The following is a 27,897-nucleotide window of genomic DNA, read 5'->3' as shown; positions in this document are numbered from 1 at the left end:
GCAGTATTATAGTAGTTATATTCTTGTACATAGGGGGCTGTATTATAGTAGTTCTTGTACATAGGGTGCAGTATTATAGTAGTTATATTCTTGTACATAGGAGCAGTATTATAGTAGCTATATTCTTGTACATAGGGGGCTGTATTATAGTAGTTATATTCTTGTACATAGGGTGCAGTATTATAGTAGTTATATTCTTGTACATAGGAGCAGTATTATAGTAGCTATATTCTTGTACATAGGGGGCTGTATTATAGTAGTTATATTCTTGTACATAGGGGTAGTGTTATATTCTTGTACATAGGGGTAGTATAGTAGTTATATTCTTGTACATAGGGGGCTGTATTATAGTAGTTATATTCTTGTACATAGGGGGCTGTATTATAGTAGTTCTTGTACATAGGGTGCAGTATTATAGTAGTTATATTCTTGTACATAGGAGCAGTATTATAGTAGTTATACTCTTGTACATAGGGGGCAGTATTATAGTAGTTATATTCTTGTACATAGGGGACATTATAGTAGTTATACTCTTGTACGTAGGGGGCAGTATTATAGTAGTTTTTGTACATAGTGTTATAATTGTTGTTTACAGGACGCACTTTTCCTGTGTATTCTTGTTGTGGTAATGGTTTTAGGTCAGCCACTTTACATGTAAATCTCTCTACAACCTTTATATCTCTTCTTTTGCACATTGATAACTCTAGTACTATATAGTGTAGTATTTCGCCTTCGCTATACAGTGTACGGCAGCCGTGTCTCATATTCACTATACACTTTACCACTATCATTGATCACAAAGCTGCGGCTTTCACTTCACTCCACGTATCAGAGAATAATTTGGTGTGAAATTGTCTCAGGTGAGCCGCACATGTCTCCATGAAGGCAGTGATGGGGGGAATTAACATTTATTAAAGACCTATTACCGGTTAGTAACATCATTTCCTATTATTGATATCGATGGTAAGACATGATTTATGTTTGTATGTGTTAATTGTTTATGGACGTGTGTGTGTGTGTGTGTGTGTGTTCAGGTATATGGGCATCTTTTAGCAATTTGGGTTAAAACAATCTCATCAATTTTTTTTTTTTTTTTTTTTTTTTTTTTTTAACCACCAAAAATTGTATTGTAAAATCTAAGACCGCAATTGTTACAGCGCTGCCTCCCATTGCAGCTCTGGTGATTGTGTACAGGCTGCAGTGGTGATGTCATTTTGACTGCGCTGCAGCCAGTCCCTGAGATCTGCAGCTTGAGCGGTCTATATCAGCATTGTGATTGGCTGCAGCGCTGGTGTCTGACCTCACCGCTGCAGCCTTTACAGTAGAGCAGCGGCAAGCCACCACACTGGACCTCCAAAGGATAACTGCTCAGTTTGGGTTTTTATTTTTTGTTTTTTTGGGGTTTTTTTTTTTTTTCCCTCCCGGATTCTCTGGGGGTACAAGATGTTTTGGAAGAATGGAACTGCTTTTTGCAATAGCCGCATTGGAAATGATAGTATAAGAATCTTTAGGCTATGTGGAGACTACAAAGATGCACGTTTTTGGTCCCAAAAAAAAAAAAAAAACCACGCTCCCTCAGTTTCATATTTTACTGCATTTTTTTACCGCGTTTTTGGCCAGTGCGTTTTTTAAAGTCAAATCTATTTTGACTGGAAGGGCTCAAAAATGCCGAAAGAATTGACATATAATATTAATAATAATTTATATAGCGCTGCTAATTCCACAGCGCTTTACATAAAATTGCAACCCTGTCCCCATTGGGGCTCACAATCTAGGTTCCCTGTGAGTATGTTTTTAGAGTGTGGGAGGAAACCCACGAAAACTTGGGGAGAACATACAAACTCCATGCAGATGTTGTCCTTGGTGGGATTTGAATCCAGGACCCCAGTGTTGAAAGACTGCAGTGCTAACCACTGAGCCACCACGAGACTGCAGTTCTAACCACTGAGCCATCGTGCCGCCCACACCACAAAGATGGCGCCAAAAAGAAAGCTGCAACATGTGCACAGAAAAACTAAAATCTCATAGACTTTGCTGGGGAAAGAAGTACATGCAGTTTTGGGGGCAAAACTGCACCCTAAAAACCGCAGCGTGTGCACAAGGCCTTAAACTTGTGCTGCTCTGAAAATCTGCCACATAAATTGACCAGTCGTGCGGATTTTACCATGTGCATCATTTGCCTGCCCCTTTTGGATGGATCGCGGCCACGGGACCAGCTATGCAGCCAATCAGAAAATCTGCACATTAATATTAGCAGCATTGTGAAGGAGATTGTGTGAAATTTCATGGGATGGAGAAAATCTGCAGCCTTAATTGACCAATGCTGCCAATGTTAAATCCACAACACATTTTATACAACTGATATAATCCTATGCAATAAATAATATCGCCGCAGAAACATCCCATGGACATCTACCCAAAAAGTTATAACCAGGCCATGACGGCAAAGAAACGTTCCTGACAGATTGACCTCCCCTCTCCACACATCTTCCTGCCGGGGCTGTTTGGTATTCTTTTTGTATTTTGCTCCTTTTTCCAATATTCGCTCCGTGTGCGTTTGATTTTCTTTTTATTTCTCCTTTTGTCATAAAACGTCGACTTCCTCTCCTCTCGTCTAGTAATGATGCGCGTTAACGAGCTGCCTCTTTACATAATTAGCTTTGGTTAGTTTTCTTCTGTTTTGTCTGGTTTCATTGCGCCTTACGTGAGCAGAATGAGGGGTGCCAACTATGTAACCACTGACAATCCTCAGCCGCTTCCCACCCGCTGCCTTCTTTTTGGGGGGGAAAGGGGAAAAAGGAGCTTTTGCCGCTGATGGAGACGAGCTGGATTTGCTGCTGATGGCCTTTTGGTTGTTCTGTGTTGAGCTTCGAGCTGCAATAATAAAACTATTGCAAAATTTAGCGAATTGAATAAGTAAATCAAATCTCCCCGCTCCGTCTATAGGCTCCCGTGCGATGGCCTATTACCTGCATGGTATGTTAAGGTGTCATAATAGGATATTGCTCCTGCATACAGTCACTGGATCTTGTTTTATCTCCCTGTTTTGCAGGATTAAGCGATGAAGAGGTAGAGTTGGCGCTCCAGCAGTCGGGCACGACCCACGATGATCCCCCACATTTGGGCACCGCCGGCTTACCCCACCCGGGTCCACCGCACCACCTGCCAATCCAGCCCTACCGTGAGTGACGAGCTATCATTCGGCATCTCTATACAAACTCCATTTTGCATTCGTAAAATTAATATCTACATTTGATTCCTAAATATGCAATTAAATAACTTTATTTTTTATATCAAGTCTCGGCGGCATAAAAGTCATTCCGATGAGACAATTTTATACTCCTTTCTAGGATATCACACTCAGAATTCAATATTTGTGCGAAAGAAACTTTTTTTTTTTTCTTGGTAATGTAGCCACCAGGTGGCGATGTTATGATGTGAATTAATGTTTAAATGTAAATAGTCAAGAAATAATAAACTTTTCTGTGTGACTTTTTTTTTTTTTTTTTTTTTGTGTGCAACCAACCTGTAAGTAAATTGCAAATACGGCTGGAAAATATCTAAAGAATTATGGGATATAAGCGTGAGTATGATCTGCGCTGCTGAAAATAACCGGAACACAGGTGCAGGATACACGAGACCATTTATATTCTACACGTTTCAAGGTATAACAACCTCTTCATCAGGAAAAAACAAATATCATCTGTTTATCACATCACCAGTAAACACTGAAACCGGTGCCGGATAAGACCGCGTTCAGACTGGAGTATTTCACGATCCGTATGTGAACCACAATGCTCAGAGCGGCTGCGGGTCTCCAGACCGGAGATAAAGGACTCATATGACACATGTGCCTATGAGCCTTGTTAGATCAGGGCTCGAGACCCGCGGGAAACACAATACATTGTGGGCCGTACAGACTGTGAAGAAAGCTCATCTGACGGCCGCATTAGACCATTTCCTTGGCTATTTCCTTCCAGAAATGTTTCTTCACATTGTCAGAGATTGCAGCTCGGCTTCCATTGAAATGAATAGGACTCATCTGCAATACCGCACACAACCTATACACAAGGGTGGCGCTAGTTTGGAAAAATCATGTACAACCCATTCACATTTTCATGGTAGAAATCCAGAGCGGGACCTTGAGTTTACAGTCAACACTGCTGAATGGACCACTTATGGGTCAGCCCCATTCATTGTGCCGCTACTCCACATGTCGCATATTAAAGTGCTTTTGGAAAAAAGAAAATAAAAGCGTATGTGTGAGCAGAGGTACAGTTTAACCAGCCAGGTGGAGTTTGGGTTTTCTAGGGGGAAATTGGTGCTGAATTCTGTGCAAATGTGCTCTGTGCGCGTTTCCCCTTGCAAGGCGGCGTGCGCATTTCCCCTTGCAAGGCGGCGTGCGCGTTTCCCCTTGCAAGGCGGCGTGCGCGTTTCCCCTTGCAAGGCGGCGTGCGCGGTTTCCCCTTGCAAGGCGGCGTGCGCGGTTTCCCCTTGCAAGGCGGCGTGCGCGGTTTCCCCTTGCAAGGCGGCGTGCGCGGTTTCCCCTTGCAAGGCGGCGTGCGCGGTTTCCCCTTGCAAGGCGGCGTGCGCGGTTTCCCCTTGCAAGGCGGCGTGCGCGGTTTCCCCTTGCAAGGCGGCGTGCGCGGTTTCCCCTTGCAAGGCGGCGTGCGCGGTTTCCCCTTGCAAGGCGGCGTGCGCGGTTTCCCCTTGCAAGGCGGCGTGCGCGGTTTCCCCTTGCAAGGCGGCGTGCGCGGTTTCCCCTTGCAAGGCGGCGTGCGCGGTTCCCCTTGCAAGGCGGCGTGGGCAGTTCCCCTTGCAAGGCGGGAAAATTAAAAAATAAAAAAAATTAAATAAATTGAAGCATAAAATGACTTATTTGCGTCTTCTTTTCTTTTTTCTTGTTCCCTAATCACATCCAGCGCAACTTTTTAATTTTTATTTTTTATTTTTTGCACTTGACCAGCTGGCTGATCTTTGCTGACAGTCATGTGACTAAAAGCTTCTCCCTCCGTATATAATGGTCACCTGAGCTCTTCGGTAATAGAAAATTTGCAATATTAAGACTTTGCTTTCGATGTGAATGAGTCGCCTCCCTTTGTAAACTTTTTTTTTTTTTTTTATATATATATATATTAAATGTATTTTTGCATTTGGGTTGCACCATTTGACTTGTACAGGCTCTTTGTTTCGCTGCACATTCAGCTCTGTGCCACTCTGTGCTCATAAATCAACTAAAAAAAGCACTAAAAATTCTCCGAGCTCACTGATGGATTCTCAGTTAGCTCATTCTGCAGCCAGTAAATACAGTGCAACACAGTAGCTACAAAAAAGGAAAAGGGTAACATTTTTAAATGAAAACAAATATTAAAAGTGATTTTTGGCCCCGATGACATGCACTGAAGTCAAATTATAAAGAAAATAAAGGGGTGGTCCAGCTTTTGGGGGACAATTTTAATATATTATTCAGTGAATACGAAGTTGGGAAAGTGGGAGGATGCTATAAACGCCGGGGATGGTGGAGGATAAGTGATTACCGTACACTGGGGTCTTTGTAGGGACGGGCAGGTTTATGAGCAAACTCCGCAGTCCCGGTACATTCAGCGAGCGCGGCTCTAAATGCTGACCTTTCCCGATACTTTTATCTGGTGCGATCTGCGCAGTTCAATAAACCCCTGTCAAATATCATATCCTGACCCTATTAATTAATTGTAAATCAGGCCGCTTGTTTGTGCGGAGGGGGGTGGAAATCATAATAGATGTGTTTTTACTAAATTAAAATGTAAATGTAATTACCCCATAGATTGTGAGTGAGTGAGGGCGGGCGTCGTTATTAATATTCTGCTTCACCATCTCCGTGGCAACGACCTCGCCCAATCCCGAGGCATCTATTAACAAAGTGACACAATGAGTTTATTTTTTTTTTATATATATTGTATCATTTTTTTTTCTTCTTTTGCTAATTTTATATTAAATATTTATTTATTTATTTTTTTGCAATATTTGCCATTTTTAAAATTCTATTCCATCCATCAACAGCTAAAAAAAAAAATAATTAACCCCTGAGCTGCCAAGTGCAACGCCGCTAACCGAGGAGGCTGGATTTCTCGCCCGCACGATACAAACTGAGTTAAAAAGGAAAAAAAAAAAAAAAAAATATGTTTGATTAATCCCGAGAAACAGGACTGATAATAATGCTGATAAATGACACCGAAATTACTTTTTGCCTGTAATTTATTACATAAAATATTTTGTGTTTGACGTGCGATTAGTCGCCGGGTGCATCAGTCAGCCTGATGGGGATCTGAGGAGGGAAAGCTTCGCTGTCACTCTGAGCCGGGAGAAGCCGAATCCGCGAGAGGGGGAAAAAAAATCACATTAATTTCCTCACAAATTCGCCTAATTGCCGAGCATTGGAGGAAAAAAAAAAATCAACAGCGCAAGTGTTTTTGTTTTTTTGGGTTTTATTTTTTTTTCCTGATTTTATTTTGCTTGCAATTTCTACCGTCGCAACCAAATGATATAAAACGATCGTGCAAGGTCAGTCAATCCAGGTTTTATTTGTCTGGTCTGCCCAAAATTAGAAAATAAAAATAGAAAAATCTGCCACCATTTTGTGTGTACAACTGCAATGCAAAGTTATGCATCACAAAAAGTTGCAAACCATGGCAAAAAAAACAAACAAATCTTTCAAGCACATTCCCTTTACTTTTCTGGTCCCAGCATATTCCAGGAGAGAAACTAACTATTCCTTGTGGGTTTTGGGAAGAAGATTCAGACTTCTTGCAGCTCCTGGACTCCCAGTGCTCCAGTCAATCTGAGCCTTTTGTCTTTTTTACTCTCTAAAAGTTAGTAATTTTATAGAGGGGTCATTGGAAGAAAATAACATTTATGGCTCCGGGATCTGACTACGTAGGGTTTGTTTTGTAGTCTGTAACCATGGAGACACAAGTCTGCAGAGGAACTGTATCACCAAATGGTGGGAGATTTTTAGTTTGACCTACAGTTGAAACATGAAGTTTCCCTCCTCTCTATATAGACACATCTGCAGGTTTTTACCTCCGCTTTCTATACACACATCTGCAGGTTTTTCCCTTGCTCTCTATACAGACACATCTGCAGGTTTTTACCTCCGCTTTCTATATATAATATAAAAAAGCAAAAAAGAAAATCTCATTACTTAGAGCAAGATGGAATTGCAGCTGTATATTGCTCAGGCCAAAAGACTACTACTACTACTCCAGCAGGATACAGCTAAACCCCCACTAGGTGGAGGCAACACAGGTGCAGGTGGAGCCATTCACACTCACTTCCAAATATGGAGGAGGTGATGGCTGGATGGTAAAACTGCACACTGGTGGCTTGCAAACTTTTTTGTACAGGATACAGCCAGGCCCCTTTTTGTTAGGCCTTGCTATCAGAGTTTCTGTCCCTACGTAGCGCGCAGTGGGGGTACGGCTTGGCAGCCCGCCTGATCTAATAGTATAGGCGTCACCTAATAGGCTGCGGGTTTGTGACTGTGCGTCTGCTGGTGTGAACAGTGCTCTATGCAAGCCACCAGTGTGCAGTTTTACCATCCAGCCATCACCTCCTCCATATTTGGAAGTGAGTGTGAATGGCTCCACCTGCACCTGTGTTGCCTCCACCTAGTGGGGGTTTAGCTGTATCCTGCTGGAGTAGTAGTAGTCTTTTGGCCTGAGCAATATACAGCTGCAATTCCATCTTGCTCCGCTTTCTATACACACATCTGCAGGTTTTTCCCTTGCTCTCTCTACAGACACATCTGCAGGTTTTTCCCTTGCTCTCTCTACAGACACATCTGCAGGTTTTTCCCTTGCTCTCTACAGACACATCTGCAGGTTTTTCCCTTGCTCTCTATACAGACACATCTGCAGGTTTTTCCCTTGCTCTCTCTACAGACACATCTGCAGGTTTTTCCCTTGCTCTCTATACAGACACATCTGCAGGTTTTTCCCTTGCACTCTATACAGACACATCTGCAGGTTTTTACCTCCGCTTTCTATACACACACATCTGCAGGTTTTTCCCTTGCTCTCTACAGACACATCTGCAGGTTTTTCCCTTGCACTCTATACAGACACATCTGCAGGTTTTTACCTCCGCTTTCTATACACACACATCTGCAGGTTTTTCCCTTGCTCTCTACAGACACATCTGCAGGTTTTTCCCTTGCACTCTACAGACACATCTGCAGGTTTTTCCCTTGCTCTCTCTACAGACACATCTGCAGGTTTTTCCCTTGCACTCTCTACAGACACATCTGCAGGTTTTTCCCTTGCTCTCTCTACAGACACATCTGCAGGTTTTTCCCTTGCTCTCTCTACAGACACATCTGCAGGTTTTTCCCTTGCTCTCTCTACAGACACATCTGCAGGTTTTTCCCTTGCTCTCTACAGACACATCTGCAGGTTTTTCCCCTTTGCTCTCTATACAGACACATCTGCAGGTTTTTCCCCTTTGCTCTCTATACAGACACATCTGCAGGTTTTTCCCCTTTGCTCTCTATACAGACACATCTGCAGATCCTCTTAGCGTATGTAAACTTTTGACTTTTAAGGAATTTTTATTACTGTCTGCAAACATATCTGTCTTTCTCTGTCTCTCGCGCATAGAGAGCGGAGGGAAACTATGGGTTTCAATTGTATTTGCAAAGTTGCTTTTTATTTCAATATGAAAGCAGTGGAATAATTAAGTTTGATCCAGCTTTGCAGATTCCATATAAGCAGAGGCAATGATTTGGTCTGTAGAAATGAGGTGTATAGATGGCAGTAGACCTCCTTTTTAAAGGGGTTTTCCCATAATAAACCTGTATCATTCATCTGTTTTGGAACCACAGATCCCCCCTTTAATCACACCCGTGTTTGGATCACGTGAACGTTAACTGAACTGAGGAAGGTAGCGGAGTGCTCTCCCGGAGGCTTTTAATGGATCGACAGTGGGCGTGCTCATCAGAGGGGGTCATGGCGCTCTATCTATAGTTGTGAATTTTATGAATACCCCTTTTAAAGAGTAATCCAATCTCGAAAAATAATTGACCCATTTCCACCATATAAATCCCTATAAAATGAGTATACCGCTATCAGGTCACGTAGCCGTTTGTCGGGCGGCGATAACCCGCAGCAGATTAAGGGCAGCTTTGTATGTGAATGGAGAAAATGACACAGAACATCCCAGAATCTGCCCGGAAATAGTTACAGAAAGTTTTCTACAAAGTTATAAAACTTTTGAAATGTTATAAAAAGTGTGACCCGCCCCTCTTATAAAGTCAGAGCTTTACAACTTCTGCATTTTTTTGTAAATTCCTCACTTTTACACTGACGCCAGTCATTTTCTGTAAGCTCGGGGGTTTATAGAGGTGACCTGTGCGGCCGGCTCGCAGCCTTGTCGTCTGGATGCTTCTTAAATTCAGCAGGAATTAATGTGTCACTTCTGATACCAAAGAAAAAACGCTACTGACACAGGGTTAAATAAGTTGTTTTTGTCATTTTTCCATTGAAACACACCCATGGGTGCGCCATGCAGATTACCTAGCAAGAAAAACTGGTGTTCTGCCCTACCATTACTGTTTTTAGGGCAGTTCTCTTTATGGATCGTGGAGAACAGGAGCAGAATTGTCCCCATATTTTTGACTCATGGTGTCAATGTTTATATATATGTATATATATGTATATATAATATATGTATATATATGTATATATATATATATATATATATATATATATATATATATATATATATATATATATATATATATATATATATATATATATATATATATATATATATATATATATATATATATATATATATATATATATATATATATATATATATAAAAAAATTTTTTTTCTCTATATGCACAATATATCATATGACCGTAGTATTGACAAAATGGATACCGTATATACTCTAGTATAAGCCGAGTTTTTCCAGCCTATTTTTTTATGATGAAAATGCCCGCCTTGGCTTATACTTGAATCAGGTTCCCACAAAAAAAAATTCTCACCTGTCCTCTGTTCCTGCGGTGTCCTCTTACCTGCTTCTTTCAGACCGCAGACACATATACCTCTCAATGATTTCGTCCAGTGCAAAGGGCCGCCGCTGCCGTCTACTTTCATCGCTTTATTGCAGTTGAATGGTTTGCGGCGCCACAAAGCATTCAACTGCAGTAAATCGCTGACAGCAGCAGTCGCCCCGTACGCCGGACATGATCATCAAGGGGTCTATGTGCCTACGGTCTGCAAGAAGCAGGTAAGAGGACAGGAACTGAGGATAGGTGAGAAGTTTTTTAGTTTTTTTTTGTGTATCTATATTACTACAAGATGGGGCACAATACAACAAGGGGACCAGGATGGGGGCACATTGCTACAGGATGGGGGCACATTGCTACAGGATGGGTTCACATTGCTACAGGATGGGTTCACATTGCTACAGGATGGGGGCACATTGCTTCAGGATGGGTTCACATTGCTACAGGATGGGTTCACATTGCTACAGGATGGGTTCACATTGCTACAGGATGGGTTCACATTGCTACAGGATGGGTTCACATTGCTACAGGATGGGGGCACATTGCTTCAGGATGGGTTCACATTGCTACAGGATGGGTTCACATTGCTTCAGGATGGGTTCACATTGCTTCAGGATGGGGGCACATTGCTACAGGATGGGGGCACATTGCTACAGGTTTGGGGCACATTGCTACAGGTTGGGGGCACATTGCTACAGGATGGGGGCACATTGCTACAGGATGGGGGCACATTGCTACAGGATGGGGGCACATTGCTTCAGGATGGGGGCACATTGCTACAGGATGGGGGCACATTGCTACAGGATGGGGGCACATTGCTACAGGATGGGGGCACATTGCTACAGGATGGGGGCACATTGCTACAGGATGGGGGCACATTGCTACAAGGGGGGGGGTACAAGGGTGAGCACGTTACATTTTTTTGGTATGTATTTTTATTTTTGAAATTTACCAGTAGCTGCTGCATTTTCCACCCTAGGCTTATATTCGAGTAAGTTTTCCCAGTTTTTTGTGGTAAAAAATAGGAGCCTCGGTTTCTCCTCTGGTATATACGCTATATATTAGTAAATGGGGCAGGGAGAGGCTGACTTTTCTTAGTGTGTTGGTGTCATGCAGCGGCTGGTTGGGGTCTCATTTTTATTAGTGCTTATAGGCCTTCGGTCGCCCTCCACGCGTTTCCCCCATGGTTTGAGGAGACCATAGTATTGGGTATTATGAATCCTATCCCAACGCGTTTCGGTCTCATGTCGTGATATCCAGCACTGTTGTAACCTTCTGTCCTCCCGCTATGTACGGACACATTTCGCATGTCAATTCCAAGTTGGGGACGTATCGGTGAATATAGTTTGTCCCCGCCGGTATGCAAACGAGATCAAGGAGAGACTGATTAATCAGCACTTTACTTGCATAGAAAGATAGATTGCCTCGGCCGCCGGACGGTCACCGGAGGATAGAGAATGTCACCGCAAAAAATGTTCTTTCGGCTTTTAATAGATAAATGCTCATAAGTGTCTGGTTTGGCAACTGTATGAAAACGACGATGGATACCGCGGGTATGTGCAGAGATGGTTGGTGCAGGCTGGGGATTGGCGCTATTGCAGGTCGCGTCGGGTTATGTGTTCCCCCTCGATGAACCAGTAAGACCATCATGCCAATAAATTAGCGGTGCCAGGGTACTGGTGACCAGTGACCATTAAATTAATGACCATTGATGCCAATACACGACTTCCTAACTGTTCCTGTTTCAGTTTCTCAAAGAATGTCAAAATCTCTGCTTGCTATGCGTGAATGGGGAAATTTCTTATAAATATTCAGAGGCTACAAACCTGATCTGGTCGCGTCCTTAGTTACAAGACTGGGCGCTGAATGCACTGTATTGACCATTGCACCCCCGGGTGTAATCAGAAATGTTTCCATTCAATGACAGCAAACAGAGGAGGGCGAAAATTGAACTACTAAGTATCCTAAAAAGTTACAGAACTTTGAGGTTGTAACGATGAAATGGTTATTCTCCATTCTCAGGAGAGGTAGCAAGTTTCTGAATGTTGGTGGTCCGGCCGTCAGGACCCCCACCCCCACTGATCACCCAGATTTCTGCCCCAGCACTTCAATGGCACAGTCCTGGTCTGAGGGATTGCCGAATGTCCAGGGACTAATCCTTTAAGATTTATGTACACGAAGCGAAAAAGACCCCTATAAATGTGGTATTGGCCAGATCCGATGGCATTCATTACCTCCTGACAATATAAGTTGTCTTTCTGCCCCCCCCCCCCCCCCTCCTCCGTTCCCGGCAGCCCCTTCTGATGTTCGTTTTTCTTCTTTAATTTTGCCACGAGACAGACTTGTGTCACTTAATGTAAAACGAGTGAGCTGGCATTTCAGCGCTCAGGCTTTATAGACTTGCTGAACTTTTGTGAAAGATCATCCCAGTCCCGTTTCATTAATAATGAAAAGGAGGGGGCAATAAAACCGCGCGGCTCCAGGATGCACCATAGACCCGGAGCCAGGGGTTAGCCTCGAATGCTGATATTAATGCTGCCCCCTTCACCCCTCTGCTAGCGGAGGGTCCTACAGCTCGCCTTATATTCTGCAGCCCCTCCACCCCCCTGCGCAGGTAACATGGGGCATTGGGGAAATAAATCTGCCCCTCCGTCCATCTCTGGCCGTAGAAGATCTCATCTGTTTAACATTTAGCCTATATTTGCAGAATAGTTGATAACTTTTAGATTGGAAGAATTTGAGACTCCTGGGTGCTTGAAGGGGTTGTCCAACGTTTTAAGGACAATTTCCCCCCCCCCCCTTTTTATCTATGTGCACATCTGGGGCTGAAATGTCATTTTTGCAATTGTGTTGCTTTTACAGGTTTGTGTCCTGCACATACATTTTTTCTTTTTTTTTTTTTGTAATATAATCTTAAATCATTTGAGAGGAACTTTGGGGGAAAAGGTAGGAAAGGGTTACAGACCCAGGTGGAATGAGCTCACTGACTGATTCTTAGTTAACTCCCTCTGCAGCTAGTAATACAGTCCAGCACAGAAAGCAAATGGAACAATATTTTTTTTTATTAAAACTCAGTATAAATAAGACATTTAACCAAAAATATTTGCATTGAAATAAAATGAAATGACCCCCAACTCTGAATGGAGTAGTAGCTCTAACTCACCCCCACTCTGTGCCCCTCAGGCCCCCCCACTTCTGTGCCCCTCAGGCCCCCCCACTTCTCTGTGCCCTTCAGGCCCCCCCACTTCTCTGTGCCCCTCAGGCCCCCCCTCTCCCCCTAATTTCCCCTCCTCTCCCCCTGTGCCCCTCAGGCCCCCCCCCTTTCCCTGTGCCCCTAACTCCCCCCTCCCCTCCCCCTGTGCCCCTCAGGTCCCCCCCTTTCCCTGTGCCCCCAATATTCCCCCCCCTACCCCTGTGCCCCTCTCACCCCCCCTCCCCTCCCCCTGTGCCCCTCTCACCCCCCCCACCCCCCTCTGTGCCCCTCTCACCCCCACTCATGGACTTATAATAACAATTGCCGGAGGTCCAGGTATGATCACGGATTAATAATGTAATATGGGCAAAGTGTAAATGACCCCATCTTTTCTTTTTTTTCCACAGACCCTCCTCCCTCTCGATGGAGGGAATATGGCGCCCTCGCAGTCATTCTGGCTGGCATCGCTTTTGGCTTTCACCAGTTGTATAAGGTACAAGATTTCTTTTTATTATTTTTTTTTTTTTTTTTTTTAGAATATTTTGTAGCACAGCGGCATTTATTCCTTAATGATAAGAATAATAATAGAATTGCACAGCAGCCCTATGTAAAACACACACACACACACACACACACACACACACACACCAGCGCCGAATGCTGTGCTCAGCTCTGCTGCATCTCACACCACCACATTGCTTTGATGTCCAGCTCTGATCTCAGGAGGGTCCGGCTCGTCTGGTCATTGTGACACCGGCCTCTCCTGTTTTTGGGCTCCGGTTATGTATCATGTCCCGGCTTGCATTCCTTTTATTTCATGCTGCTTTTACTCGTTACACCCAAAATAATCTGATTAATTACCTGAGTAATGCCTTGTTTTTCTTGCAATCGTTCTTTCGGTTGTGCAAAACCTTTAGACTTCTTCTTTTTTTTTTTTTTTCTTAGAGGATGAATATGTATCACTGAGCCATATATTGGCAGGGCTGTAGTATTTATATTTTTTTTAAAAGGGAAGGCAATCTTTTGGGGATTTTTTTTTAAAAAACTTTTTACGTTTCATTTAATCCATGTATGTGAGGTTGAAAATTCATATTTTTTTTTATTTTTGCTATTGGGCTTCTTTAAAAGTTTGCTCCGTGTTTCTTTTTTTTTTTTTGCTTTTATAGTTTTGTTTCCCTGTGATGTGATCATAAATCCGCTTAGGGCGAATTAGAAAAAGACAGATAAGCGATACAAACTCCCCACCAGACCGGCAGACTACGCTCACTGATGGATTCTCAGTTAACTCATTCTGTAGCCAGCAATGGAAATACTGGATATTTATTGTAATATCTGGCTCTGTGGATGCTAATAAGTTCCCTGTAACTTCAGTACTTTGTTGGAAAAGTAACAATTTAAAGGAATAGTTCAGGCATAACTGATAAATGTTGCAGGATCTGCAGGGGTGGGGCTAGACTGATTCAGGAGCACCAATGAGCAGTTCCCTGATCAAGCTCCGCCTCCGCAGGGTCTTAACTGTTAGTTTTTGCGGAGGTGTCTTTTCGAAATCCAAAATGGCCTCAATGCGGTAAGATGGGGTTTCTTTCTTCGCTTTGTGCAGAGGTACCTGCTCCCGCTAATCACCAGCAACAAGGAGAGCCACAAGCAGCTGCAGCGCATCGAGTCCAGCGTGTCGGAGATGAGTGGCAGCGTCATACAGACAGGTAACGATTAACGACTCCATCCCGGCCCCCACCCCCCACCTCGTAGTCATAACTTCATTTATCTGCTCACAAAATCTGTTCACATTTGCAAATGAAGACACCGTCATTTCGGTTTAATTTGAAATTGCTTGTTTACTGTCGCTGCGGCCTCAATTAATTATGTTTTTACGGAAAGGATCCCAACCTCGGAATATTAATAAGGGGCTGGAGTGACAGCACTTTAGTGAAGAGGGAGGTTTAGCTTCATTCTCCCCATCATGACAGCAAAGGTGGGTTTTGCGTGTGCACATGTGCCGGGTGCAGGATTGGGCAGCAGTTACCGTGCGCTGCTGAAGCCTGACTGCCTGCCACAGGGGATATTCATTAAAAAAAATTATATATTATGCCATGAATGGAAAGTTACACTGAGATCCTGGATCCAGAGGATTTACAGCCACATTCAGGACTTGAAAAAGCTGGGGGACACTTCTGTAGCAGCTGATATGGTGTTTATGTTGGTTGTTGCCCAGCTGTCCTAGGGGCTAAGACTAGCTTCATATTAGTGTCAGAGGTGACGTTAGGAACCGCCGTTCCAAAGCAAAGGGCCAAATTTAAACAGTTCCAAAAAGCTAGTGAGTAAAATACTTATTTTCTCTGACAAGATATTCTGTGCTTCATCTGGTGAGCGCAGCACTACTACACCCAGCAAGGCCCTGATATATCTGCCTAAGTTAACTGGATGAGTTGGCGACGCCGGCTGTATGCCTGGGCGCCCCCGGGCTGGGCCGGGCCGGCTGTATGCCTGGGCGCCCCCGGGCTGGGCCGGGCCGGCTGTATGCCTGGGCGCCCCCGGGCCGGGCCGGCTGTATGCCTGGGCGCCCCCGGGCCGGGCCGGCTGTATGCCTGGGCGCCCCCGGGCCGGGCCGGCTGTATGCCTGGGCGCCCCCGGGCCGGGCCGGCTGTATGCCTGGGCGCCCCCGGGCCGGGCCGGCTGTATGCCTGGGCGCCCCCGGGCCGGGCCGGCTGTATGCCTGGGCGCCCCCGGGCCGGGCCGGGCCGGCTGTATGCCTGGGCGCCCCCGGGCCGGGCCGGGCCGGCTGTATGCCTGGGCGCCCCCGGGCCGGGCCGGGCCGGCTGTATGCCTGGGCGCCCCCGGGCCGGGCCGGGCCGGCTGTATGCCTGGGCGCCCCCGGGCCGGGCCGGCTGTATGCCTGGGCGCCCCCGGGCGGCTGAGCCTTTTCAGGCTTAAGCTGAACAGAGGCAAATGAGGAATGGTCAGTGGTCGTATATGAAATCTAGCAGCCATATTGGTCCCTTGTGTGGATTACTAGATGGCGTTGCACTGGGCATATTCTTAGTGTAATGTAAAGATGTGCACAGTTATCACTTCTCAATCCACCCAATAACCGCAAAAACACTCCATAAGGCTGCTTTCACACTACGTTTTTTCTTAACCTGCGTCATGAACGTTTTTTTGCTGTAAAAGTGGATCCTGTTTTTACAAAGAAAAACGCATGTGTTATTTTGCAGCATCCTGCCACTTGAAGTTTTTGGGCGGGCATTGAAGTCATATGATCGGGAGTGAGGGAAACTGAACGTGATAGACTGGGAGCCGGCATCTGACAGCCGCAGACGCTGGTAACCAAGGTAAACATCGGGTAACTAAGCGAAGTGCTTTGCTTGGATACCCGATATTTACCTTGGTTACGAGCGTCCGTAGCTGCTAGGAGCCGGGCTGCCTGCTCCCTGCACACGTAACCAAGGTAAACATCGGGTAACTAAGCAAAGCGATTTGCTTGGTTACCCGATATTTACCTTGGTTTCGAGTGTCCGCCGCTCTCAGGCGGGGAAGAGAGAGGGGAGGGAGGGGGAGAGTCAGACTGATCACGCCAGGCTTGTTTCTGGGCATGCTCAGTAGAGCAAGCAGGATCCTGTCTATCAGCATGCCAGCATTCACATGCGTTTGCATGCAGTATAGTCAGGATCCAGTGAAAAACAGTATTTGGACGCAGCTCAAAAAACACTAAAAGTAGCGTTTTTGAAAAAAGTTATAAAACTGCAAGTCGCTGGATCCTCACTATAACGCACGCAAACGCAGGTGAACGCATGTTGACGCGAGTCCATTGCAAATGCATTGAAATTAAAACGCATTTGCACTGGATCCGTTTTTGCGTTAAGAAAACGTTCATGACGGATGTTTAAAAAAACGTAGTGTGAAAGCCGCCAAAGGAATACAAATGTATATAAAGTGTTCTTTCTCCATCAGCCCTCTCCAGGCCCAGATCTGGAATGCCGTGTGACACAATTCTTCTTGCTCAGAGCCGTCACTACGTTCCACCCTACTTTTTTTTCTTAAATTGGCTATTTTTGTTTTAGCTCTTCAAAAATCCACCTTTTCAGGTTTTTGTCAATGTGTCACTCAGACGACCAAACCCAAGCCTGAGAGTGTCAGCGGCTCCGGTCCCAGCCCTGACAGGGCTTAGTGTCATTGTAGTGCGGAGGTGGTGTGCATTGTGACTCGGAGGCTGCGGCCTCCTCCGGGATCCTTCCTCTGTAAATCTATAAGGGTAAACTGTGATTTCTACGTGCAGCGAGCCGCACTGATCGTGGCCCTGCTGCCTGCCAGGATCCACCGCACACCCTCCTCCAGCCGCCGCTGTCACAGATGACAGCCGAGGATAGATGGATAAAGCAGACAGCGGCGGAGATGCAGAGAGATAGAGCCATTGATAAATGGCTGTCTGTGATAAGGGACACACACAGCTATACTTTTCAATCCAGTCAGCCCTCCGCCACAGTGATACATTGCAAATCCCACAGATGAGATGGGAGGGGAGATATTAGATGGGGAAGAGCATAAATCCCGGGCAGAGGAGGCGCACACGCCGGTGGCTCCGTGTAGATGGAGCTGGAAGCTGCCACTGAGCACATGATTAGGCCTTTGCTCAACTGGTTGATTTCCGAGTGTCATTCATCACATTAGTGAGCAGCTTGTAAAGACGCGGGGTGTGCGCCCTGACAGCAGTTTATTTCCCCTTTCTTTCCAAATCCATCACGTCCTAAGCATCGCGGAGTTATAGATGGGATCCGATAATAATAGTACAATCACATGAACGCCGTGTAAAGGGACATGGAAACTCACATTTGGGTTAGAAGGGACACAGACGTTCGGACATATAGCACCTGCATAATCCGCAGCCCTGTACAAAGAGCAGCCACGGGATTCCATGCAGATTTCACCAAATTTGCATTTAGAGCGCACCAATCACCAGGATTTTCCTACATAACCTAAAGCCATATATATGTTATATATAGCCATATGCTATACTGGCACTATCAGGCTGATTCTATACATACCTTTAGTTGTCAGCTTGGATGTTTAGGTTTTGAAATACAAGCAAGTAAAGTTTGTAACATGAGCAGCTTTTTGATTGGCAGCAGCTGCCGATCAGCTAATAGGTGGGGTGGGTTTTGACAGTTATTCCAGTCCCCTTGCTTGTCAGTCCTCCCCATGTTGTTTATGCTAATGATATTATAGATTATAGAATTATTTTACAAAGTGGCTAGAAGGACCTGTGCTGATGTCATACTCATGTGACCAGCAGGAACGGGGCCTCAGCCAACAGAAGAAAAATGTTGTTTCCTGGTATCAGCTATGTTGGCTGAGGCCACGCCCCTTCTGGTCACGTGAGTATGACATCAGCACAAGTCCTTTCAGCACTTAGTAAAATGATTCTATAATCTAGAATATCATTAGCATAAATAACATGGGGAGGACTGACAGACAGAGGACGGGAATAACTATCAAACCCCATCCCAGCTATCGGCAGCTGCTGTCATTCAAAAACATACTCATTTTACAAACTTTACTTTCTTGGATTTTAAAACCTATACATCAGAGCTGACCACTACAGGTATGTATAGAATCAGCCTGATAGTGCCAGTATAGCACTGGCTTTAGGTTATATAGGAAAATCCTGGTGATTGGTGCGCTTTAAGCCCCGGACCCCAGTGCTGCAAAAGAGCAGTGCACGGAGCCGTCTTCTTACTGCAGACTCGTCAGAAGGTGAATTGTAATAATGAAAAATCACCCACCTGGCCTAAGGCGCCAAAAAAGGTACAAAAAGCCCCACGGGGGCGTATGTGCCATAAAGGACGCTGGATCATTGGGTTGGCGCTTATATTTTTTTTTACTTCATAGAATATTAGAGTTGGAAGGGACCTCCTGGGTCATCTCGTCCAACCCCCGGCTCAAAGCAGGATTCACTAAATCATCCCAGACAGGTGTCCGTCCAACCTCTTTTTAAAGACTTGCATTGAAGGAGAACTCTCCACCTCTCGTGGCCGCCTGTTCCACTCATTGATCACCTTGACCGTCAAAAAGTTTTTTTCTAATATCTAATCTGTGTCTCCTCCCCATCAGTTTCATCCCATTGCTTCTAGTCTTTCCTTGTGAAAATGAGAATAAAACTGATCCCTCTACAGTGTGACTGCCTGTAAGATATTTGTAGACCGCTATTAAGTCTCCTCTCAGTCTTCTCTTTTGCAAGCTAAACAAGCCTAAATCCTGTAACCGTTCCTCATAGGACATGGTTTGCAGACCGGTCACCATTCTGGTCACTCTTCTCTGAACTTGCTCCAGTTTGTTGATGTCTTTTTTAAAATGTAGTGCCCAGAAGTGGACACAATATTCCAGATGAGGTCTGACCAAAGAGGAGTAAAGGGGGATAATGACTTCACGTGATCTAGATTGCTTCTGTTAATACATCCTAGAATGGTGTTTGCTTTTTTTTGCTGCTGCGTAACACTGTTGACTCATGTTCAGTCTGTGATCTATTAGTATACCCAAGTCTTTCACACATGCTTTTGGATAGCTCTATTCCTCCCATGCTGTATATGCTCTTTTCATTATTCTTGCCAAGATGTATGACTTTTGCATTTCTTCCTGTTAAAAACCATTCGATTAGTTGTAGCCCACTGTTCCAGCTTGTTTAGATCTTGTTGAATCTTTTCTCCCTCTTTAGCATTAGCTTTTCCTCCTAGCTTTGTGTCATAAGAAAATTTAATCAGTTTACCCTTAATACCTTCATCTAAATCATTGATAAAGATTTTGAACAACACGGGGCCCGGGACAGAGCCCTGTGGTACCCCACTTGAGACAGTCTTCCAACTGGATGTGCAGCCATTTATGACCACTCTTTGACTCCGATCACTAAGCCAGTTACGAATTCATCTAACAGTTGCCTTGTCCATTCCACACTTGGTTATTTTTTCAATAAGGATTGTATGAGATACTTTGTCAAATGCTTTACTGAAGTCAAGATATACTATATCTACTGCATTTCCCTGATCCACCCAGTCAGTGATTTTGTCATAGAAGGAAATTAAGTTAGTCTGACATGACTTATTTGTTACAAACCCATGCTGGCTCTGGTTAATCACTTCATTCTCATCCAGGTACTTGCATAAATGTTGTTTAATAATTTGTTCAAAGATCTTTCCTGGTATGGAAGTCAGGCTCACAGGCCTGTAATTCCCTGGGTCCACCTTCTTCCCACTTGTTTCAAGTCACGGCTCCCTTGCAACATTTACCCATGAAAAGAAGGGATCTGCTGTAACAGCCAATGCAACAACACTGGACCTTTGTGCCTATGCCTAAAAAGGGGGTTATGTTTTTCTTTTGTGAATCCCTAAGACTCGTTATACAAATTACTAATTTCCTACAGGATTGAGGGAAAACCTACAGAGACTGCAAGACAGGGGTGTAAATATAAAAGAGGGGACCCTGGTCTTAGTCTGGATAATCCCAGGGTTTATAAGTTAGTAGGTGGTCACCATCCTTGCGTGTTCACACCTATTATTGATGGGGGAGCCCTGTGGGAAATCAGCCAGGCCACAGTAATGGCAGGGCAGGGCAAGCTGGGTGCAGACATGTAACAGTTGCATTGGTATTTGACTGCATCGTATTTTGCTTGTGCCGTATATATAAATTGCTGCTGATGGCGTTTAGCTGCTATGCATAATGTCTACCCAAAGACTGTGAACCTCCTGTCGCTGTGTCTTGTCCATCGTCTTAGTGACCCAGTTGCAGACCACGTTGGCTGCCGTGCAAGAACTGCTCCTCCAGCATCAGCAGAAGATCCAGGAGCTGACCCAGGAGCTGGCCGCCTCCAAGGTGAGAGACCCGACCCCTCCACACTCCATGCACCCGCTCCTGTGCTCTGCAAACACTTTAAGAGCCCATTTCTTGCTCTCCTCAATTATGCCAAAGTATGATGTGCTGATGATGGATTGTAAGCTCTTATGGCGAGGACTCCCTGCTGCTGAGCATTAGTAGCAAATTCAAAAGTGTTTGTATTACTCCATCACTGTAGACGTTCTCCGCCTGTAACTCAGGCCTTCGAAATGTATAAGGCAGGGTTCCCCAACTCCAGTCCTCGAGGGCCGCCAACAGTGCATGTTTTCAGGATTTCCTTAGCATTGCATGGGTGTTGGAATCATCAACTGTGCAGGTGATTAAATTATCACATGTGCAATACTAAGGAAATCCTGAAAACATGCACTGTTGGCGGCCCTTGAGGACTGGAGTTGGGGACCCATGGTATAAGGAAAGAGGAGAACATTTTATTGCAGCGCCGAGGCATCGGGTTATGACTTGTATGTACGTGGTGACCTAAGACGTGGACATTGATGACTTTGGTTGCAGCTTCTGCCTCCATTTTTGTGTCTTTTTAAAGCAAAAAGTCCTCCTAAATCTAGGATGCATGGAAGTATGGCTGATCCGGCCTCGTCCGCTAATCCGGAATCCTGTGCTGCTCCATTACTTATGCCAATGATAACACAGAACGGCTGCGAACGTTTACTGTTTTCTCCGGTCCCTTTATAGCCGTCTGCACCCAGAGTTAATGGACCCTTAGCTGTCAGGGGAGGTAATTAGTCAGACGGCGGGTCTGAGGCTTCATTTTCTCCTTCCCAGGTCTGCACCGGCCCTACGTTTTGCTGCACCTTTTTATTTGTGTAATCTGCTATCTTTCAATGTTGGGGTTATTGTCATTTCTTCTATATCTTTTTATTTCTGCCTCCTTTTTTTTTTTCTTTTTTAGTTCTCCAGCTCCGCTAATACAATCCTGGAATCTCAGAGCCTCCAGGAAATAAAGTCCGAAATTTACTCCTTGAAGGGGCTTCTTCTGAACAGGTACCGGGGATCACGGATCCCTCCGTGGGTACATATGGGGTAATATAAGGGGGCATGTGCTGGTATTGCAGGAAAGGGGGCTTGTGTAAACTACCTCTGTCTATGAATGACGTCTCCTGTATCCTGGAGATGGTCCGAGCTTAGATGGAGACATGGGATGTAATTGAAGCCAAATCATTGCATCACATCTCCGTGTAGAGATATATGTTTGGGGCAGGATAGTCCTGGCTACATTGCTTTTTATGTCTTATTGCATTGTAGGCAGGACACGGGCAAAGACTAAGCCACCAATCTACTACCATAACAGTGCCATATGGTGTAAAAGATACCAATGTGGTGACAGCAGGCACACAAGTTCTACTGATACTATTGTATGACCCACCTCAATGAAAATTGATATATTTTGTCCACTAATAGACTTTTCTGATCCTCAAAGTCTAATATCCTAACTTTGGCGCAGTCGCCATGTGCGATGACTCTGGCAACAATGGTGATGTATTAGGCATTAAATCTCAACTCAATGCAAAATCCGTAGTGGAGAATCCCTCCTGCCATGTGTCGTGTGTAATACCGGCGCCGTCTTATGTGCCTCCTTTTAATTTCAGAAATATGTGCAAGTAAAGTTCCAGCAATGCAGCACTATTTGATTGACAGGTGCAACAGGAAGGGAATAGGTGGGTCAGGTCTTGCTATCTATTCCCGCCCCTGTCTGTCTTCATGCGCTGGATTTAACATTCTATGGCAAGACAGGCCGACAAGGGCATAAATAGATGGCAAGAACCAACCCACATATTCCCTTCCTGTTGTACCTGTCAATCAGATAGCAGGGCATTGCTGGAACTTTACTTGCACATATTTCTGAAATAAAACCTCCAATCTCAGAACAAAAGCTATGCTTACATTCAGCATCCTAGCACCAGTATGGAACTGGCTTTACTTTATATATGAAAATCCTGCTGGTTGGTTCCCTTTAAAAAGATATATTTTCTGTACATTTTGTAAAAATAGCTAGAAAGTGTCCCGCCCTTGTAAGGCTCCTTTCACATTGCGTTTTACCTTCCGCTCACAGGTCCTGTCGGAGCATCCGTCCGAACCGCCCCTCCCCCACTCTGCAAAGCATGTTTCGGACGCATGCGCCCGACAGGGCCATTCACTGCTATGGAGCGCACTGCGTTAGCGTGTGCTCTGTTTTGTGCCAGTTTTTGCACATATACGTTTCTGCAGACGGACACCCGAACATAGTCCACCTACGTTCGGGTGTCCGTCTGCAGAAACGTATATGTGCAAAAAATGGCACAAAACAGAGCACACGCTAACGCAGTGCGCTCCATAGCAGTGAATGGCCCTGTTGGGCGCATGCGTCCGGAACACGCTTTGCAGAGTGGGGGAGGGGCGGTTCGGACGGATGCTCCGACGGGACCTGTGGACGTAGAGAAAAACGCAATGTGAAAGGGGCCTCACACAGGACGTTATGAGCTGCGGTTTATTACATGTGACTTGTGTGTTTTCTTTTTTCCATTACTAGGCGGCAGTTCCCTCCATCTCCATCTGCACCAAAAATTCCTGCTTGGCAAATCCCAGTGAAACCTCCTTCTTTACCGAATCAGGCAACGCTGAACCACAACAGCAGCAGCGACATATCCCCCGTAAGTAACGAGTCTGGATCTTCTTCTCCGGTGAAGGAGAACCACAGCCCCGAAGGCTCGAAGGTCACCTCTCACCACTTGCCTACCACTCGAGAAGAAGACCCGGAGATCGATGTGCAGAGCCAGGTGCGCATGGAAGTTCAGGGCGAAGAGGAAGGGGAGGAAGATGAGGAGGAGGACGTAGGACAAGCGGATGAAGAAGACTGCATCGGGGTCCAGACTGAAGACCGAAGAGGTGGAGATGGACAAATCAATGAGCCGGTGGATAAGTTGCGTCGACCTGAGGGAGCCAGCAACTAAATGGACTGATGGTAAATGATGGAGGCCCCAAGTATTTCTCCTAGCTGTCCCCCTCTCAACCCTTCCGACGTCCCCTGCACCCGTCACCAGAAAACTGTGATCTTCTGTGGTACAATTCTATATACGAAAAAGGATGTTGCAGACCAGGTTTACTAGTGCCCTGCGATGTGTCCTCCATCCAGCTACAACGATACTTGTGTCTGCACAGTCATTTCTGTTTATGTGTAAAGGAATCGCCAAAGTTCAGCTCACTTTCCCAGCCCTCGCCGGCCCGGTGCACTTGTCAGCGATCCGCTGGCATGCAAGGAAACATGACAATGAAGGGCAGGATGCGACCGATATCCTCAGTTTATGAGAAATACATCCCCCCTCCTCCAAAAATAGAGATGAAACAAAGAAATGTTCCCTTGAATTAATGTCAAATCGCCTCTTGAATTGCACACAACCCCTAATCACCGTTCGGCTCACTAATGGCGTGCGTGCATGCGTGTGACACGGACACTGCTCGTGTGGGTGCTACACGTGGTGACGTTTCTAGTCACATTGGCAAATGGAGAAATACAGAAAAGCATACTGTACCATCTAATGTCATATTATTACTCGCTTTATATCTTCTCACTCTGACCATGGCTGTAATCTTCAGTCATTTTGTTACCTTAATCATTCACGTCTTAGCGTCGTATTCACACGTTATTGCTCAGTATTGGTTGTAAATCAGTTGTACGGGCCGGCTGGAGGCATGCCAGGCACCTCACTCCTCACTGCCAGACATTCCCCGGCCTTAAATACTTGTACTTAGATATTCTCCTGAATTGCCGCTGAACAGTCATTGAGAGTGATTCTCCCATCCTCCATATATCATCCACACTTCTTCCATCATCTCCTCCGGTGGTTCCAGCGCTCCCCGGGCTCCTCGTCCCATGGAGACGGTTTATCCTATTTCAACGTTATCCTTTATTCGGCAGGTGATCCTTCCGGGTATCCTAATGCACCTAAAACTTCCTTGTATCTCACAATTGTTCTCCACACTTTCCTCCTTGTAATTGTGTATCCAACTAGCTGCTGTGACCATTTTTCCTTTTTTTTTGTTTTTTTTGTTTTTTTTTTTTCCGCTCAAACCTTTATTTTCCTTCCTATTCCTCTTCTCCCTCCCATCCAACTTTTCTATCCATTCATTCTCAACTACTGTTTTTGTTTAGCTTCAAATCCATATTTCTCCTTACTTTTCAATGTTTTTTTACCTTCCATTCTTTTTATCTTCACATCCATTCTTTTCCCCATCTCTCGATCTCGTTTGCCTTACCTTTTCACTCAATTTTGTCCTTTACCTCCTGTTCCCTTTTTTTTCTTTTCTTTGTCAAATCCTTTACCTTCCTTGCATTCTTCTCATTAGTCCCCCCATCCATCCTTCTAGTTAGTCCCCCCATCCATCCTTCTCGTTCCCCCCCATCCATCCTTCTCGTTAGTCCCTCCCCGTCCATCCTTCTCGTTAGTCCCTCCCCGTCCATCCTTCTCGTTAGTCCCTCCCCGTCCCTCCTTCTCGTTAGTCCCTCCCCGTCCCTCCTTCTCGTTAGTCCCTCCCCGTCCCTCCTTTTCGTTAGTTCTCTCCCCGTCCCTCCTTCTCGTTAGTCCCCTCCCCGTCCCTCCTTCTCGTTAGTCCCCTCCCCGTCCCTCCTTCTCGTTAGTCCCCTCCCTGTCCCTCCTTCTCGTTAGTCCCCTCCCTGTCCCTCCTTCTCGTTAGTCCCCTCCCTGTCCCTCCTTCTCGTTAGTCCCCTCCCTGTCCCTCCTTCTCGTTAGTCCCTTCCCTGTCCCTCCTTCTCGTTAGTCCAACCCACCCACATCCATCCTTTTCGTTAGTCTCCCCCCTGCACATCCGTTCTTCTCGTTAGTCCCCTCCCCACCCGTACTTCTCGTTCGTCCCGTACCCTCATCCATTCTTGTTAGCCCCCATTTCTGTTCTTCTCATTAGCCCCCCATTCATTCTTCTTGTTAGCCCCTATCTGTTCCTATTGCCCCCCCCACTTCAAGTCTTCTTGTTGGCCCCCTTCATTTGTTCTCTTTAGCCCCCATCTGATCTTCTCGTTAGTCCTTTCATCTAGTGTGATGGGGTTTTTTTTTCCCCCTTTCCACCCGTCCCCCAACCCCCCCCTGTCCACCCCCCCCTCATGGTCTTCCATGGTCATTCCTCTCCCTCTTACGTTCCCCTCTTTTTATAATTTATTTTTCTTTACCATCCCCTCTCACAGATTTGCCTTTTTTTCTAGCTTGCCGTTCTAGATCACCGACCATAGAAGCCACTGAGCTGTTGGATTGTGAATAGCTTTTCCTATTCTGTAATTTAATTTCCATGTTCTGGAAAATACTTTCTCATCCCCAAGTCAAAAATAATCAAACGCAGAGTGTGAACAATAGCGATAACGGAATATAGCACAAACGTATCTCTTATATTTCCGTGGATATAGTTTCTTTTGCTTCCCCTATTTGTGCTTTGATGTATATTCCTTGGAAATAGACAGAACAGGCCATATGGGGTTGAGCTACTCAATTTTATTATGTCTGGAACAGGAAAAAAAAATAAGAAAATCTTTATCCATTGCATGAATGAAACGCCGCACATCCTTAATTTCATCAGCCAACTGTGCTCATTAGTGTGCTAATGTATAGATTTCCAGTAAAAATATAATTGTACATAATTGTAATAAAGATGAGTTAGACTATTTAATCTTGGCCTTCGCCTGTTTTATTCCTTGGGTGTAATTTATGCGACGGGGTTGTCTTCAGGATATTTTGTTGTTTTTTTGTGTTAGAAGTAATAATAGGTTCTTGCTTAATATCCAGCGCGCCCTTCCTCCACCATCAGCGAGACGTTATCATGAAAAAGGTGACTCGCAACAAGGAGCAAATCTGTGCCCAGGTATGTGCCCCTGCACCGCACCGTCCTCTCCGGACCGGAGGCTGCGCCCTAAATCTACACAATATGGCGACTCCCTAAACTCAACTTCTACTGATTTTTGATTAGTCTATAATAAATCCGGAGCTGCGCTAAAATATATTGCTGTCATATGGCTTCATATAGTTACAAATTTATTATGTTATCCTAGCTTGTATATTCTGCAGGTTTTTCCCCCTGTGCTCTATAAAGACACATCTGCAGGTTTTCCCCTTTGCTCTCTATAAAGACACATCTGCAGGTTTTTCTCACTTTCTGACATGAAATCAGAATAAACCTTTCCCGTTTTAGGTCAAATAGGAACCAAAATTATTTATATTTACCAAATGCTGGAATAATGAGAGAGCGAGAATGTCATAGGTTTCCATACACTAAGAGTACTATGCCTTTAAACAATAGGGGACAGCCCATATGATGATGTCATATCTTTGGAAGCTTCTGATAGGTTTATTGGCAACATCTGAGTTAGAGACACACCTGTGGATGTATTATAATGCACACCTGAAACACACAGCTTCTTTGTGTAGCATCATGGGAAAGTCAAGATCTCAGGAATAGAATTGTGGACTTGCACAAGTCTGGTTCATCCTTGGGTGAAATTTCCAGATACTTGAAGGTGCCTCGTTCATCTGTACAAACAATTATATGCTAGTACAAACAAGATGGGATTCTGCAGGCATTATACTGCTCAGAAGGAGACTGGTTCTATGTACCAGAGATGAATGTGCTTTGGTCAGACATGTGCATATCAACCCAAGAACAAAAGCAAAAGACCTTGTGAAGATGCTGGTGGAAGCTGGTAAGATTGTGTCATTATCCACAGTGAAATGAGTACTGTGTCAACATGGGCTGAAAAGCCACTGCCAGGAAGAAGCCATTT

The 27,897-nt window shown here is 45.0% G+C and overlaps 1 protein-coding gene across 1 annotated transcript in view; it reads left to right on the top strand.

The window, feature by feature from the left end:
• The window catches only part of PEX14 (peroxisomal biogenesis factor 14), an 87,722-nt gene extending 60,933 nt beyond the window's left edge, over window positions 1-26,789 (top strand). Inside the window, exons 4-9 of the mRNA XM_075328188.1 lie at window positions 3,053-3,181; window positions 13,652-13,737; window positions 14,845-14,947; window positions 21,004-21,101; window positions 22,030-22,121; window positions 23,647-26,789. Of these exons, the coding sequence (XP_075184303.1) occupies window positions 3,053-3,181; window positions 13,652-13,737; window positions 14,845-14,947; window positions 21,004-21,101; window positions 22,030-22,121; window positions 23,647-24,067 (929 nt within the window). The 3' untranslated portion in view covers window positions 24,068-26,789. The remainder of the gene's footprint in view (window positions 1-3,052; window positions 3,182-13,651; window positions 13,738-14,844; window positions 14,948-21,003; window positions 21,102-22,029; window positions 22,122-23,646) is intronic.
• Window positions 26,790-27,897: the final 1,108 nt, after the last annotated feature.

The sequence above is a fragment of the Anomaloglossus baeobatrachus genome, chromosome 11, assembly GCF_048569485.1.
Source record: "Anomaloglossus baeobatrachus isolate aAnoBae1 chromosome 11, aAnoBae1.hap1, whole genome shotgun sequence".
In the NCBI taxonomy this organism is placed as follows: Eukaryota; Metazoa; Chordata; class Amphibia; order Anura; family Aromobatidae; genus Anomaloglossus; species Anomaloglossus baeobatrachus.
Note: the sequence above shows the minus strand (reverse complement) of the source record. Positions and strands in the feature narration are given on the sequence as shown.